Raw genomic sequence first — 12431 nt, forward strand, 5'->3', positions numbered from 1 at the left:
CCCAGAAAGTTCACTGATGAGTCAACTCTCTTGTGGGTCAACTCCCTTGCCCTGTTTTGCTCTTCTGGTGACACGGTAATAGCGATCCTTAAAAAGCTTAATTCCACATTCAGCGCATGCACTGTGAACGCACCCTTGTGGGCTCAGAGCTCTTAACGTCTTTTTGCATTTTCGCGTAACCAAAGTGTAAGGGAAGTGACCTCATCGATCAGGAGGGATGCTTGAGATTAAACTTCCCACCTAGGAGGATCTGCTGGCTAGAATAATGAGAGTCGGGCTAATTCCCCAAAAGCCCAGATGCTGAAAATTTTGGCCAGAAATAAGTTCACCAGTTCTTATGTTATCACTACCATCGAAGCAGTTCCGTTTTCCTTCAGGCTGGTGCTTCGGCAACGCCCCTAGGTGGTGGGGACGGTGAGTTTAAAGATGTGACCGATGATGGCAACGGCCCCACGTTGGTCCCTGCTCCCCTGCGCCCACATTCTTTGCTGGTATTTGCCAGCACTGCCGCTGTTGCGGGCGGTTCACGGAGAGGGCTGGAGTAATTGAGAGACTGCCGAAAGAAAAGCGCGACATCGTCCCGTTCCGGGAAAGAGAGAGAGAAGAAAAAGACCTGATGCGTCATGTTGACTTTTTGACGGTTTGTATTAACACGTTACCGCAGGAACCTGAAAGGCAATCCCGTCGTGCTGCAGCGCGACCCGGGCGCCCCTACAGCTCACGGGGCCGTGCGGAATCGCACAAGAGAAACCACAGCGCTCGTGGGGAAGATGGCTCCAGGAGCACAACACGCAGAAACTCCGTCAGCGACACGTATGGAAAAGACAGAAAGCCAGTCGAAACAGTAGCCCGGCTTACACGTGTTAAATGGTTAAGAAATCTGTACTCGCCACTGAGCGTGTGACCTGGTAGACGTTGGAGGCGCGTGCCGCGTGTGTTTTGTGCGCTCCCGCCGCGTTTCTCCCGGCTGAAGTTGTGCATAAGCAGACGCGAAATTTGCATTATGCTCAAGTTCTTCCCTAATGCATGAGTCACGTTGGAACAAATTTGTGTTTTCAAAACAAGCGCTGTGACCGAACCGACTGTGTTGTATTTGGTGTCTAAGAGCTGACGCACCCCAGATGACAGAAAGAGCAGACTGGCGTTGGCCTCTCAGTTTTATGATCCCACTGCCCGATGGTAGGCTGTTTTTTTTTGTTTTTTGTTTTTTTTTTTTGACCCGAGTCGCCTTTCCAAAATGAGCAGGTGGCCAACGGGGAATTGGAAAATTTCAGGCGGCAACAACCGGGGACACGTGGCTCAGCCTGCGAACTTGTAGACAGACAGGGGGCTTGGAGGTGAGCTCTGTCTGTGAGGGGCCGCCTGCACTTGGTCTTGTCCAGAGCGGGCATCTATTTGTGACAGCTGAACCGGAAAGGAGTTAAGTCCTGAGTCGGGCATCACGTTTCCTATGTGGCAGACGTGCAAGGCACACGCTGGTGTGGATGCAACGCAGAAAGGCAGTGTCGAGTGAAGAAAGGGGCAGTAGTATATCTGAAGTGTGATTCTATCTCTGCAAAGTCCGCAAACGGCCACAACGGAGGCGTACCCTGTTTAGTGACACACGTACGCGGATGGTATAAAGGAAGGCAAGGAAACGATCGATTGGGCTCGGGAAGGAGGAAGGTTCCACCGAGGAAACAAACACGGGGCTTTCCTGGGTACCCATTCTTCTATCTGAAATGCGGGTGCGTGGGCGCTTGTTTTATTAATATGCTTTTGAGTCATATGTAACATGTAACAGATTGGTTTCTCAATTTATGAAAGAGCTGACAATGATCTTTGAAAGTACCACGAAGCCAAGGGCGGCTGTCTAATGAAGTTTCGGTCACCATGACTCAGTAGTAGCAAAATTTTCACTGTTACCACACTAGGGCTTGAAATTGCTAACCTCGGGGTGCAGTACCTACTCCAGCTCTTGGAGGAAAGGGGCAGAGGAGACAGGAAATGTGAATGATTCATGCTGGAAAAGAACCTCCTAGTCAAGACCCAAGTGACTACATAAACTGACTTCACTCACAGTGAGATACAAGGCCGCGCGCCCTCATTTTAGCAAAGAGGCTAACTGCTCAGAATGGACATTCCTTTGGAAACCTTTTTTGCAACGCAAATGTAGAGAACATTTATTTTGTGTAACACGTGCTCTTGTATAAGGCACATTGAAAAGTGCAGACTAGTTCTTGGGGTTCCGGTGTCCCTCCTTCTCTGCCTGCTTTGTCCGTAGAACCACCGTTGACTCCGGAAGAAATCACGTCCTTTTAAAAGTTGCTTTGAATTGGGGCGCCTGGGTGGCGCAGTCGGTTAAACGTCCGACTTCAGTCAGGTCACGATCTCGCGGTCCGTGAGTTCAAGCCCCGCGTCGGGCTCTGGGCTGATGGCTCGGAGCCTGGAGCCTGTTTCCGATTCTGTGTCTCCCTCTCTCTCTGCCCCTCCCCCGTTCATGCTCTGTCTCTCTCTGTCCCCCCCCCCCCAAAAAAAAAAGTTGCTTTGAATTGATGTTTCAGCCCATTGCAAAACGCGAATGCGCACACCAACGTTCATTTACCAGAAAGGTTTTACAGTCAACACCGGCAAGTCCCAGAACCACTGCAGTACATCTCGTTAAAGCCCCACTGGATTCGGTCTCTCTTAATTCATATTAAGCAAGTGATTACCTTTTGGCATTTACTGGGAATGAATTTGCTTTCTTTAGTTCCTAATTTGATCGTGACAATTTTATAAAATCATTTTAGAGATTACAAAACACCTATTACATTGTTCAATTCACCGCATGTCACGGCTGGCGGAGGCTCAGGTAATTTAGATGCTTGTAATTTTCTAAATGGTGTTACGCTCTTAAACTGTACCCTAGGGTCCAAATCGACATTAACTAACTGACAAAAAATTATAGATAATTTTATTCGAGGCAACACAAAAGGGCAGGACTGCGGCAGGCATAATAAAACATCCCTTAAATAAAGGGATCTGGGATCCCCTGGGCGCGGGCTCACACAGGCCGACCACCACTAGTTAAAGACCACCTTAACCACCGCTAGTCTGTCTGCCATTAGTGAAAGGCTAGTTCAAGAAACACTGTCTGATGGTATCGCCAGAACACCCCACTTGTGCTTTTTCGGGTGCGTGCTTGCACGCTCGCTCGCTCGGTCTGTCTCCATGAATTAAGTGTTCCATTCGTCCACCTTTAAAATTTTGAGGATTAGCTCACTTCGCACCCCCCCCCCCCATCGCCAAAGGTGACGTGGTGCCAGAGAATGTTTGGGGACCGTCCCTTGAATACGGAGAAATGGGCTGCATTTTTGAATCACCCGGGGAGGCTGTAAAAATCCCCAGGCCCAGAATACACCGCAGACCAACTGCATCAAATCTCCAGGGGGAGAGCCGGTCCTCACTGGTTTCGAGCACCAAGCTCAAGAAGGGCTGTAATAGCTATTTGAGAAATTAATTTCTTGGCACAGCAATGTCCACCAGGAGGCACTTGGAAGATATGCCAATATCCTGACACTGACAAGAGATAACATTGTCCCGTTATGTATTTATGCGATGGGAAAAACAGAAATTGACCATGGATGTCCTTGGCTGACTCACTTATTGCAGGCTTGTGAATTGCCAACTCAGACAGTAAACATTCACTCCATTTCAGCCAGTTGTAGAAGTTGAAGGTAAAAAATTACTTACCCATTGGTGATGCTTCTGGATCCAAAGAATAGGGATTTGGGGTGAGGAGGACTCCAATATATGAAATTAATCACTGAGGTTGGCACCCAGTTGAATTCTAAAAGCGTAAGGCAAACCGCACCTTTAGCAGGAAAGCCATTATTTGGCTTTTATTTGGCCTTTTAAAATGCGGTAGATCTGAAAAAGGAGCAAGATGACTCTACCTGTAGTCCCAGAGTCCTTTTCAGTAGGAGGGGCAGGATTCTATGGAAGGCAAGGAGTCACTCTGAATGCAGTCACCATTACGTCCCCTGGAGATGCGTTATTAGGATGTTGAGCATCATCTTTTTCTGACATCGTATTAAGAATATTTTCAAACATTCAGAAAAGTTGAAATAATTGGGCGGTAAACCCCCATGCCCCTGGCCTGCTGCAGGGGTTAGCAGACTTTTTCAGTAAAAGGGCAGGGGATCCATATTTTAGGCTTTGTGAACCGAGAGGGAAAATCTAGCAACGGTTGTCAGTAAAAGGTTAGTAGTCTGGTTTACACATTCCATTTAAAAATGTTAAAGCACTCTGAGTTCGTGGGTCATACAAAAATGGGCAGTGTGCTGGATGTAGCCAATGGGCCGCAGTTTGTAGACCCCGACCTATGGTTCAGTTGCCATTTTGTTCTGTTTGCTTTGTCACACAGTTAGCCAGCTTTCTGTCTCTTTATCTTGGATGTCCCTCAATAATAAAAGATTAAGAGTGGGCGCCTGGGTGGCGCAGTCGGTTGAGCGTCCGACTTCAGCCAGGTCACGATCTCACGGTCTGGGAGTTCGAGCCCCGCGTCGGGCTCTGGGCTGATGGCTCAGAGCCTGGAGCCTGTTTCCGATTCTGTGTCTCCCTCTCTCTCTGCCCCTCCCCCGTTCATGCTCTGTCTCTCTCTGTCCCAAAAATAAATAAACATTGAAAAAAAAAAAAGAAAAAAAAAGAGATAAAAGATTAAGAGTTAAAATCGATAGCTACACGTCTCTCTTCAACACAACGGAGGATAACGTGAACAGGGTTAAAATGGCGTAAAGAAAATGAGACCCTGATAATCGCTCCTTCAGTTCTCATTATGGTCTCTTATTACTTTAGAAAGTCTCCAGATTTGTTACGCATTGAATGGTTTCAAGTTCTCATTAATAAAAAAAATTATATGCTATTACAAATTCTGTTAATATGAAATCCTAGCCAAATCCAGAACGAAAGTAGCCTGTCCTCGGTATGATCGCGTGAATCTGGGGGTGGGCAGGGGGGACTTGTCACTTTCCTCGCTGTGGCATTGAGGCGGCTCATTCCACCTCGTTCTCTGTGCTCTGTTTCAGATAAAGACCATTTTGAGCGGCTTCATCATCAGGGGCTACTTGGGGAAGTGGACCCTGCTGATCAAGACTGTCACCCTGGTGCTGGTGGTGTCCTCGGGCCTGAGCCTCGGGAAAGAAGGGCCGCTGGTGCACGTGGCCTGTTGCTGTGGCAACTTCTTCAGCAGCCTCTTCTCCAAGTACAGCAAGAACGAGGGCAAGAGGCGCGAGGTGAGCAGGCTCCCCCCGACCCCCGTCCACGGTGACAGCCTCTTCCGGAGGTCCTGGCCCCGTGTCCCCTGCGCACGCGTGTTTGCACGACAGGTCTCGGGGCCTACGTGGTGCTCTTTGCCTTACAGGTGCTCTCGGCTGCCGCCGCTGCTGGAGTTTCTGTTGCCTTTGGGGCTCCAATAGGAGGTGTGCTTTTCAGCCTCGAGGAGGTGAGACGGGGCGGGACTTGTGGCCTGAGAGGTCAGGGGCGCGGAGGGCCGGCACGGCAGTAGGCTCTCAGGGCTGTGTTCCAAGGGGTATTGACCGCAGCTCATTAAGAAGCCCCAGTTCTTGCCGTTAAATACCTGTTTTCGAGTATTAATTTCGGAAATTGCCGGTGTAATTTTTTTTTTTTGTTTGAAGTTGGCAGTCTTTCTCATAGCCAACCTAGTGGGGCATTTCTGGTTGTGGCAAGCCGAATGGATCTATTCCAGGGGTCAGCCAATGTTCTGTGCAAAGGGCCAGAGAGTGACTATTCTAGGCTTTGGGGGGTCTTACAGTCCCGGCTGGAACCTGTCAGCTTTGTCATTGTAGCGGGGAAGTGGCCGCAGACAGCACTCACGTGAATGGGCATGGCCGCCTTCCAGTAAAACTTGCCTTATGGATGCCGGAGTGTGGATTTTATATTATTTTCACGTGTCACAAAATATTGTTTTTCCTTTTGAATATTTCAGATATCACAAGATGGTTCTCCCCCCTCCCCACCCCCCAACCCCCGCAAGCATTTAAAAATGTAAAAACCATTCTTTTTTCAACGTTTATTTATTTTGGGGACAGAGAGAGACAGAGCATGAACGGGGGAGGGGCAGAGAGAGAGGGAGACACAGAATCGGAAACAGGCTCCAGGCTCCGAGCCATCAGCCCAGAGCCCGACGCGGGGCTCGAACTCACGGACCGCGAGATCGTGACCTGGCTGAAGTCGGACGCTTAACCGACTGCGCCACCGAGGCGCCCCAAAAATGTAAAAACCATTCTTAACTCCTGTGTCCTACAAGTACATTTGCTGGGCCAGGGTTTTCCAACCGTCGACCTGTTCTGTTGTCTGTAGAGTCAAATCCGGGGCTTTATGTGCCTTTAGGAGGGTCTTGGTGACATAAACAGAAGTATAATGAAATATTTCCATTCCTCGTGAAAAATAGCTCAAACACATCGTGACCAGCATCGATTCCACTTTAGACACACAGTCCTTTAAATACCTCCGTTGGTGCATCTTGGTCCTAACTGAACCTACTTTGAGGAAGCGAGTACTGCCCATCTTTGGTCTGGGTGTGACCGTGACACTAAGCGCCAGCGGGTGGCTGCGGGTCGGAGGCTGGGGCTTTGCGCAGCCCTTTCTTCAGCCGGTCTCTAACTTTCTGCTTGTCCGTCCCAGGTCAGTTACTACTTTCCCCTGAAGACCTTGTGGAGGTCCTTTTTCGCGGCCCTGGTGGCGGCCTTCACGCTGCGATCCATCAATCCCTTTGGGAACAGCCGCCTTGTTCTCTTTTACGTGGAGTATCACACGCCCTGGTACATGGCCGAGCTCTTCCCCTTCATCCTGCTCGGGGTCTTTGGGGGCTTGTGGGGAACGCTCTTCATCCGCGGCAACATCGCCTGGTGCAGGAGGCGCAAGACCACCAAGCTGGGCAAGTACCCGGTGCTGGAGGTCATCGTGGTGACCGCCGTCACCGCCATCATCGCCTACCCGAACCCGTACACGCGCCGGAGCACGAGCGAGCTCATTTCCGAGCTGTTCAATGACTGCGGGGCCCTCGAGTCCTCCCAGCTGTGTGACTACATCAACGACCCGAACATGACGCGGCCCGTGGACGACATCCCGGACCGGCCGGCCGGGGTGGGGGTTTACACAGCCATGTGGCAGCTGGCCCTGGCACTGGTCTTCAAAATCGTCATTACCATCTTTACCTTCGGCATGAAGGTGAGTGAACGGGGGAAGGAAGATGTGGGGGCACCTCCTGTTCTTCTGGGGATAGCGCCCTGCTCGCCAAAATGAACTCAGGATGGGGGCGCCTGGGGGGCTCAGTCGGTTAAGGGTCCAACTCTGGACTGTGGCTCAGGTCACGATCTCACCGTTCCTGAGTTCGAGCTCCACACTGACGGCGCAGAGCCTGCTTGGGATCCTCCCTCTCCCTCTCTCTCTCTCTCTCTCTCTCTCTGCCTCTCCCCCACTGGTGCGTGCCCTCTCGTACTCTCTCTCTCAAAGTACATAAATAAACTTCAGAAAAAAACCAAAAAAATAAAATCGTGATGGGAAGGGAAAGGGGAACCGACCTTTATCGACCGTTCTCTCGTGCCGGGCACTTGACATTCTTTTAATCCATAAGAAGCAATGCTTTTGATAAGCCAGCCTGTGAAATAGAGATTTTCATCCCTTTACAAGTGAAGGAGCTAAGGCTCAGAGTATGTCGTTCATAGGGAGATGTGGACAGCTCGAGGAATTTTCACAAAACGCACGCTTGTGTCATGAGCACTCAGGACCAGAAGCCAAACGTTTTGAACCCTGCAGAGCCCCTGTAGTGTTCATTACTGTTGCTTTCTGTGTGGGACTTTTAGGATTTGTTTCTTTTTACAAAGTCTAAGAAACTGGGTACTTTAGTGTGTAATGGTCAAATGCGAACCTGAATTTTTGCCTTAAGAACAAGGATGGGTGGGCTTTATTAAACGGCCAACTCTCTCTGACGAATCGTCTCCTAGCAAATGGATTATTTGCGTGTCTGAGAAAGACGTTTGCGGCCTCTTCCGGTGCCTGCTGGGAGAAGTCTCCTTGGCAGTTACGGGGAGTTAAATGCCTAGGGATCGGGGGCAGCTCAGAAAGGAAGTTTCTTCAGGAACATCCCAAACTCTAGAAATCGTACTCGAGGATCCAGACTTACCTGGTGTGTGGGAGGGAGCATCAAGGCGACTCTCGGTCGGGATTGCCAAGCACGCGACGTCTCCGCGAACACGGAGAGTCAGGCGTGTTCTGTTGCGTGCGTCTGATCACGCGATAAAACGCATTTCCACACGGCAAAACGTGAAGCAGGCTACCACCGACATCTCCCAGTTTACTGCCAGTTTACGTAGTCTGTTTCTTTGCTGCCTTTCACCTGGCCCGGCCCGTGAAAAGCTTCGCAAGGCGCAGGGCAGCTGCTCCGAGCTGCTTTGTGTGACCTGTGAATGGCCGCGCGCCCTTCTTTTCCATTCTCACGCTGGGGCTTGACATTTCATTTCAAACGCTAATCTGAATGGCGCGCAAGGAGAGAGAGAGAGTGGGGAGTATCTCGAGTGGCCGATGCTCACTTTGAATGTCATCTGCAGCGGGGCTTGTCATTCTTGAATGCGCAGCGGGGGAACCAGGCCCGCTTCCCAGGGAGAGGAGACGCAAGTGTAAAAGTGCGTCCCGTCCAAGTCGCAGTAGCTGGGCCTGACTCAGCGGGTGAAATCACTCGTCCCGCCTTTTGCCAGCTGACCCCTGTTGGGAAGCGTTGCACCTCCTCTGAAGACTGAGGCAAAATGCAGGCTTGCTGAGGGGGGGAGCGCTCAGTGGGAGTGGGGTGTGGACACGCGGACTCCTCCACTCATGCTTCTTTTCCCTGTGTCCCCCCCTCCCCCGGAGATCCCGTCGGGTCTCTTCATCCCCAGCATGGCTGTGGGCGCCATGGCGGGCAGGATGGTGGGAATCGGCGTGGAGCAGCTGGCTTACCATCACCACGACTGGATCGTCTTCAGGAACTGGTGCAGGCCCGGAGCGGACTGCGTCACCCCCGGACTTTACGCAATGGTGGGAGCCGCCGCCTGCCTAGGTACAGCCCCCGGGGGATGGTGCGGGCTGCACGGAGCGCACGGGCTGCTGTGGCTCCGGGCACCGGCGAGAAGGAAGGCAGGGGACTCGAGTGCTGGCATTCTCAGGATAGGCAAGCTCGCGTTGCCGTCACAAGGAAAGCCCTAAATCTCCTTGGCTTAGCGCACCAAGGCGTGTATCTCACTCGTGACGTGCAGTCGACTCTTGTATACTGTGCACGAGTATCCTTTCCTTTCCGTGGTCTATTTAGTGCCATGTTTTGGCGTTTTTATGCTTTCGGTTAATGATTCTGCTGTTTTAAATGGCCTCCAGCCACAGTGCTGTCTGGTGACCCGAAGCACAGGAAGGCTGGGACGTGGCTTGCAGAGAAAATAGGGGTGTGGAGAACTCCCTTCGGGCACGAGTTACGGTGCTCTTGGCTGTGAGTTCAATGTTAACGAGTCATCTACACGTCCTAGATAAGGTGTCTTTAAACAGAAATGCACATAAAATAAGGTTCGGTGTTGATTGGTTCACAAAAATGTTGTGACCAGAAACTCGCAGAAACCTTACGTTTCCCGTAGGGCAGTGATTGAGTGTTTGCTCATACAGTGTTCGTGGCAACTTTATAGATCATAGCCACCACGAACAGTGAGAATCAACTCTGTGTGTGTGTGTGTGTGTGTGTGTGTTGTGAGTGTGTGTGTGATGTGACTTATTAGAGGGCTTTTCTCCACTCCGTCATGCAGGGCCCAGGGTGATCGAGTCTCCATCTGGCAGCTGTACCATCTAGAAGAGTGGTTTTCACCTGGGGGCACCTGTGCCTCTCGGGAGCACTGGACAACGGAGGAGTCCTTTCCGGTTGTCACACCTACGGGGGCGGTGCTACTAGCATCTAGTGGGCGGTGGCCAGGGATGCTGCTAAACATTCCAGAGTACACAGTGCAGCCCCCACATCAAAGAAAGATCCAGCCCCAAGTGTTCCTAGTGCTGAGCTCGAGAAAGCCCAGTGGAAGCTCATTGGGTGATTAGTAGGAGTTGGTATGGAGTCTCCTTTTAAATACCGAGGGACACAGAGTTGGGTCCCTCTCCTGTCTGCAGCTCCTACGAATCTCTACAATTTTCTAGCTCGTGCGGTTCTGGAAGAGAGCCACATTTGCTGTGTCAGAAACCTGCATAGCCCACATAGGATCCCCTTCCCAAAGAGCCAGGCACGTGGTCTTGGGTAGACAGACAACCCTGTTGTCCCTCACCGAAGAAAAGCCCCCCCCCCCCCCGTCAGAAGTGACTTACGGCTCCCTGAGGGAAGAGGGAAGGCCGCATTTGACAGCCTGGCCTCCGTTGCAGAGGCCCGCCATGGGCAACCTGGACGACCCGTCTCTTCAGAATAGGTGTCAGGAGCATTTATAGCCAGCTTGTCCATTTCCATAGTTCATGCCCTCGTGAGGGCCCGGAGGTGGGCTTTCAGAGCTGTACTCCTCTCTTCGGTTGCAGGCGGGGTTACCAGGATGACGGTGTCGTTGGTGGTCATCATGTTTGAATTAACGGGTGGCCTAGAGTACATCGTGCCCTTGATGGCGGCAGCCGTGACCAGCAAGTGGGTGGCCGATGCCTTTGGGAAAGAAGGCATCTACGAGGCTCATATCCACTTAAACGGGTACCCGTTTCTGGACGTGAAGGATGAGTTCACCCATCGCACGCTGGCCACTGACGTCATGCGGCCACGGCGCGGAGAGCCACCTCTGTCCGTGCTCACCCAGGACAGCATGACCGTGGAGGACGTGGAGACGCTCATCAAGGAGACCGACTACAACGGCTTCCCGGTGGTGGTCTCCAGGGACTCCGAGCGCCTCATCGGATTTGCCCAGAGGAGGGAGCTGATTCTTGCAATAAGTGAGTAAAGAGAGGGGAGCTCGTGATGTACTCAGAGGGGAACGGTAGCCTCTGTAGCCCCTGAATTCTCAAAGGAGGTAGAGTGCAGAGGCCAGAGGGCTCGAAGCCAGGGGCTCTGCGCATTTCGCCTTCACATCCCCTGGGCATCTGGTGGAAATGCAGATTCCGATTCAGTAGTTTTCGGGTGGGGCCCAAGGCTCTGCGTATATATTTTTTTAATTTGAGAGAGAGAGAGAGAGAGTGTGCGATCGGGGGAGAGGGGCAGAGGGAGAGAGAGAGTGAGGATCCCAGGCAGGCCCCACGCTCAGCACAGAGCCCGACGTGGGTGTGACCTGAGCCGAAATCGAGGGGCGGACGCCCGAGCGACTGAGCCACCCAGGCCCCTCCTCCCCCCCCCCACCGCATTTCTCCCAAGCTCCTGGTTCATGGTGATGCTGCTGGTCCTCAGGTCCTACTGGCAGGGACGACGCCTAGGGAGAGACGTGCTTGGCTGGAAAATGAGCGCCGCGTTTGCACGCAGCCGAGGGGCCCACTGCTGCTAGGTGGCCGGCTGCGGCTGCCGCCTCTTTTAGGGAGTTGTCAGGTAGAGCCGGCGAGGATTGAGGTGTGAGAGCCCGGCCCGGCCCCGGGCCAGCTGGTCTGGGACACAGGCTTTCAGGCGGGCTTACCGACTTCTGTGGTGAGTTCTTTGTCTCAGACGCCTCCCCCCGCCCCACCGCCGGGCACCACACAGGCCCTTCACTTTGCTTGGTGGCATTATGTCCCGTCCCATTAGTTCGAGACCCTCGTGGGTCAGGTCCCCGTGGTGCTCTTCCTCCCTGTGCGCTAGGTGAACTCTGCTGGGCTGAGGGGCAGGCTGTCGTGTTGGGAGAGGAGTGCGTGGATGACCGGGGTCGGGGTGGGGGGAGGCGGTGCCAGAGACCCATGGGTCCGAGAAGCAAGCCTGCGGGCACATCAGCCTAGGGGTGCCTGCACGGAAAGGGGGGCGGGAGGTAGAGGGACTCCCAAGAGAAAGGTCTGGGTGTGAGGCACGTGGAGACCTAAGAAGGAGGACAGTGAGCTCGGAGGCCCCCTCGGGCTGGGGTCCCACCCGTGGCACGTGGCCAGTACAAGTGCCGTCTGGCTCAGCACGCCTGCTCCCATGATCTGCTCCTGGTTCCGGCAGCCCACGGTGGGCCCGAGGCACGGCCCCCGTGGACACTTGATGACTTTACCACGTACCCTGTCTTCCAGCGTACCTAAGTTCGCCAGGGGGACTGGCACAGTCGGTCGGGTTGCGGAACGCCCACTGGGAACACACCTCCACCAGATGACCGTTTGCTTTTCCCTGCCCTTGGTTAACTATCTCTGCGGCTCCTTTTGAGTTTCCAAAATCTCTTTGTGATGTTAAATAGCTTTTAAAATATCTTTAGGAGCGCCTGGGTGGCCCTGTGGGTTAAGTCAGACTTCAGCTCAGGTCGTGATCTCAGGGTTCGGGGTCGTGA

At 52.7% G+C, this 12431-nt stretch overlaps 1 protein-coding gene across 3 annotated transcripts in view; it reads left to right on the forward strand.

The window, feature by feature from the left end:
• Positions 1-12431, forward strand: part of CLCN4 (chloride voltage-gated channel 4) — a 63714-nt gene that overhangs the window by 35512 nt on the left and 15771 nt on the right. For all 3 annotated transcript variants that reach the window (XR_006295770.1, XM_043571263.1, XM_043571262.1), the window contains 5 exons: positions 5049-5255; positions 5384-5464; positions 6667-7212; positions 8890-9076; positions 10549-10947. Coding sequence is in view for 2 of the 3 variants with exons in the window: in XM_043571263.1 (XP_043427198.1) it covers positions 5049-5255; positions 5384-5464; positions 6667-7212; positions 8890-9076; positions 10549-10947 (1420 nt within the window). In the remaining variant the exon portion in view is untranslated. The remainder of the gene's footprint in view (positions 1-5048; positions 5256-5383; positions 5465-6666; positions 7213-8889; positions 9077-10548; positions 10948-12431) is intronic.

This window comes from Prionailurus bengalensis, chromosome X (genome assembly GCF_016509475.1).
Source record: "Prionailurus bengalensis isolate Pbe53 chromosome X, Fcat_Pben_1.1_paternal_pri, whole genome shotgun sequence".
In the NCBI taxonomy this organism is placed as follows: domain Eukaryota; kingdom Metazoa; phylum Chordata; class Mammalia; order Carnivora; family Felidae; genus Prionailurus; species Prionailurus bengalensis.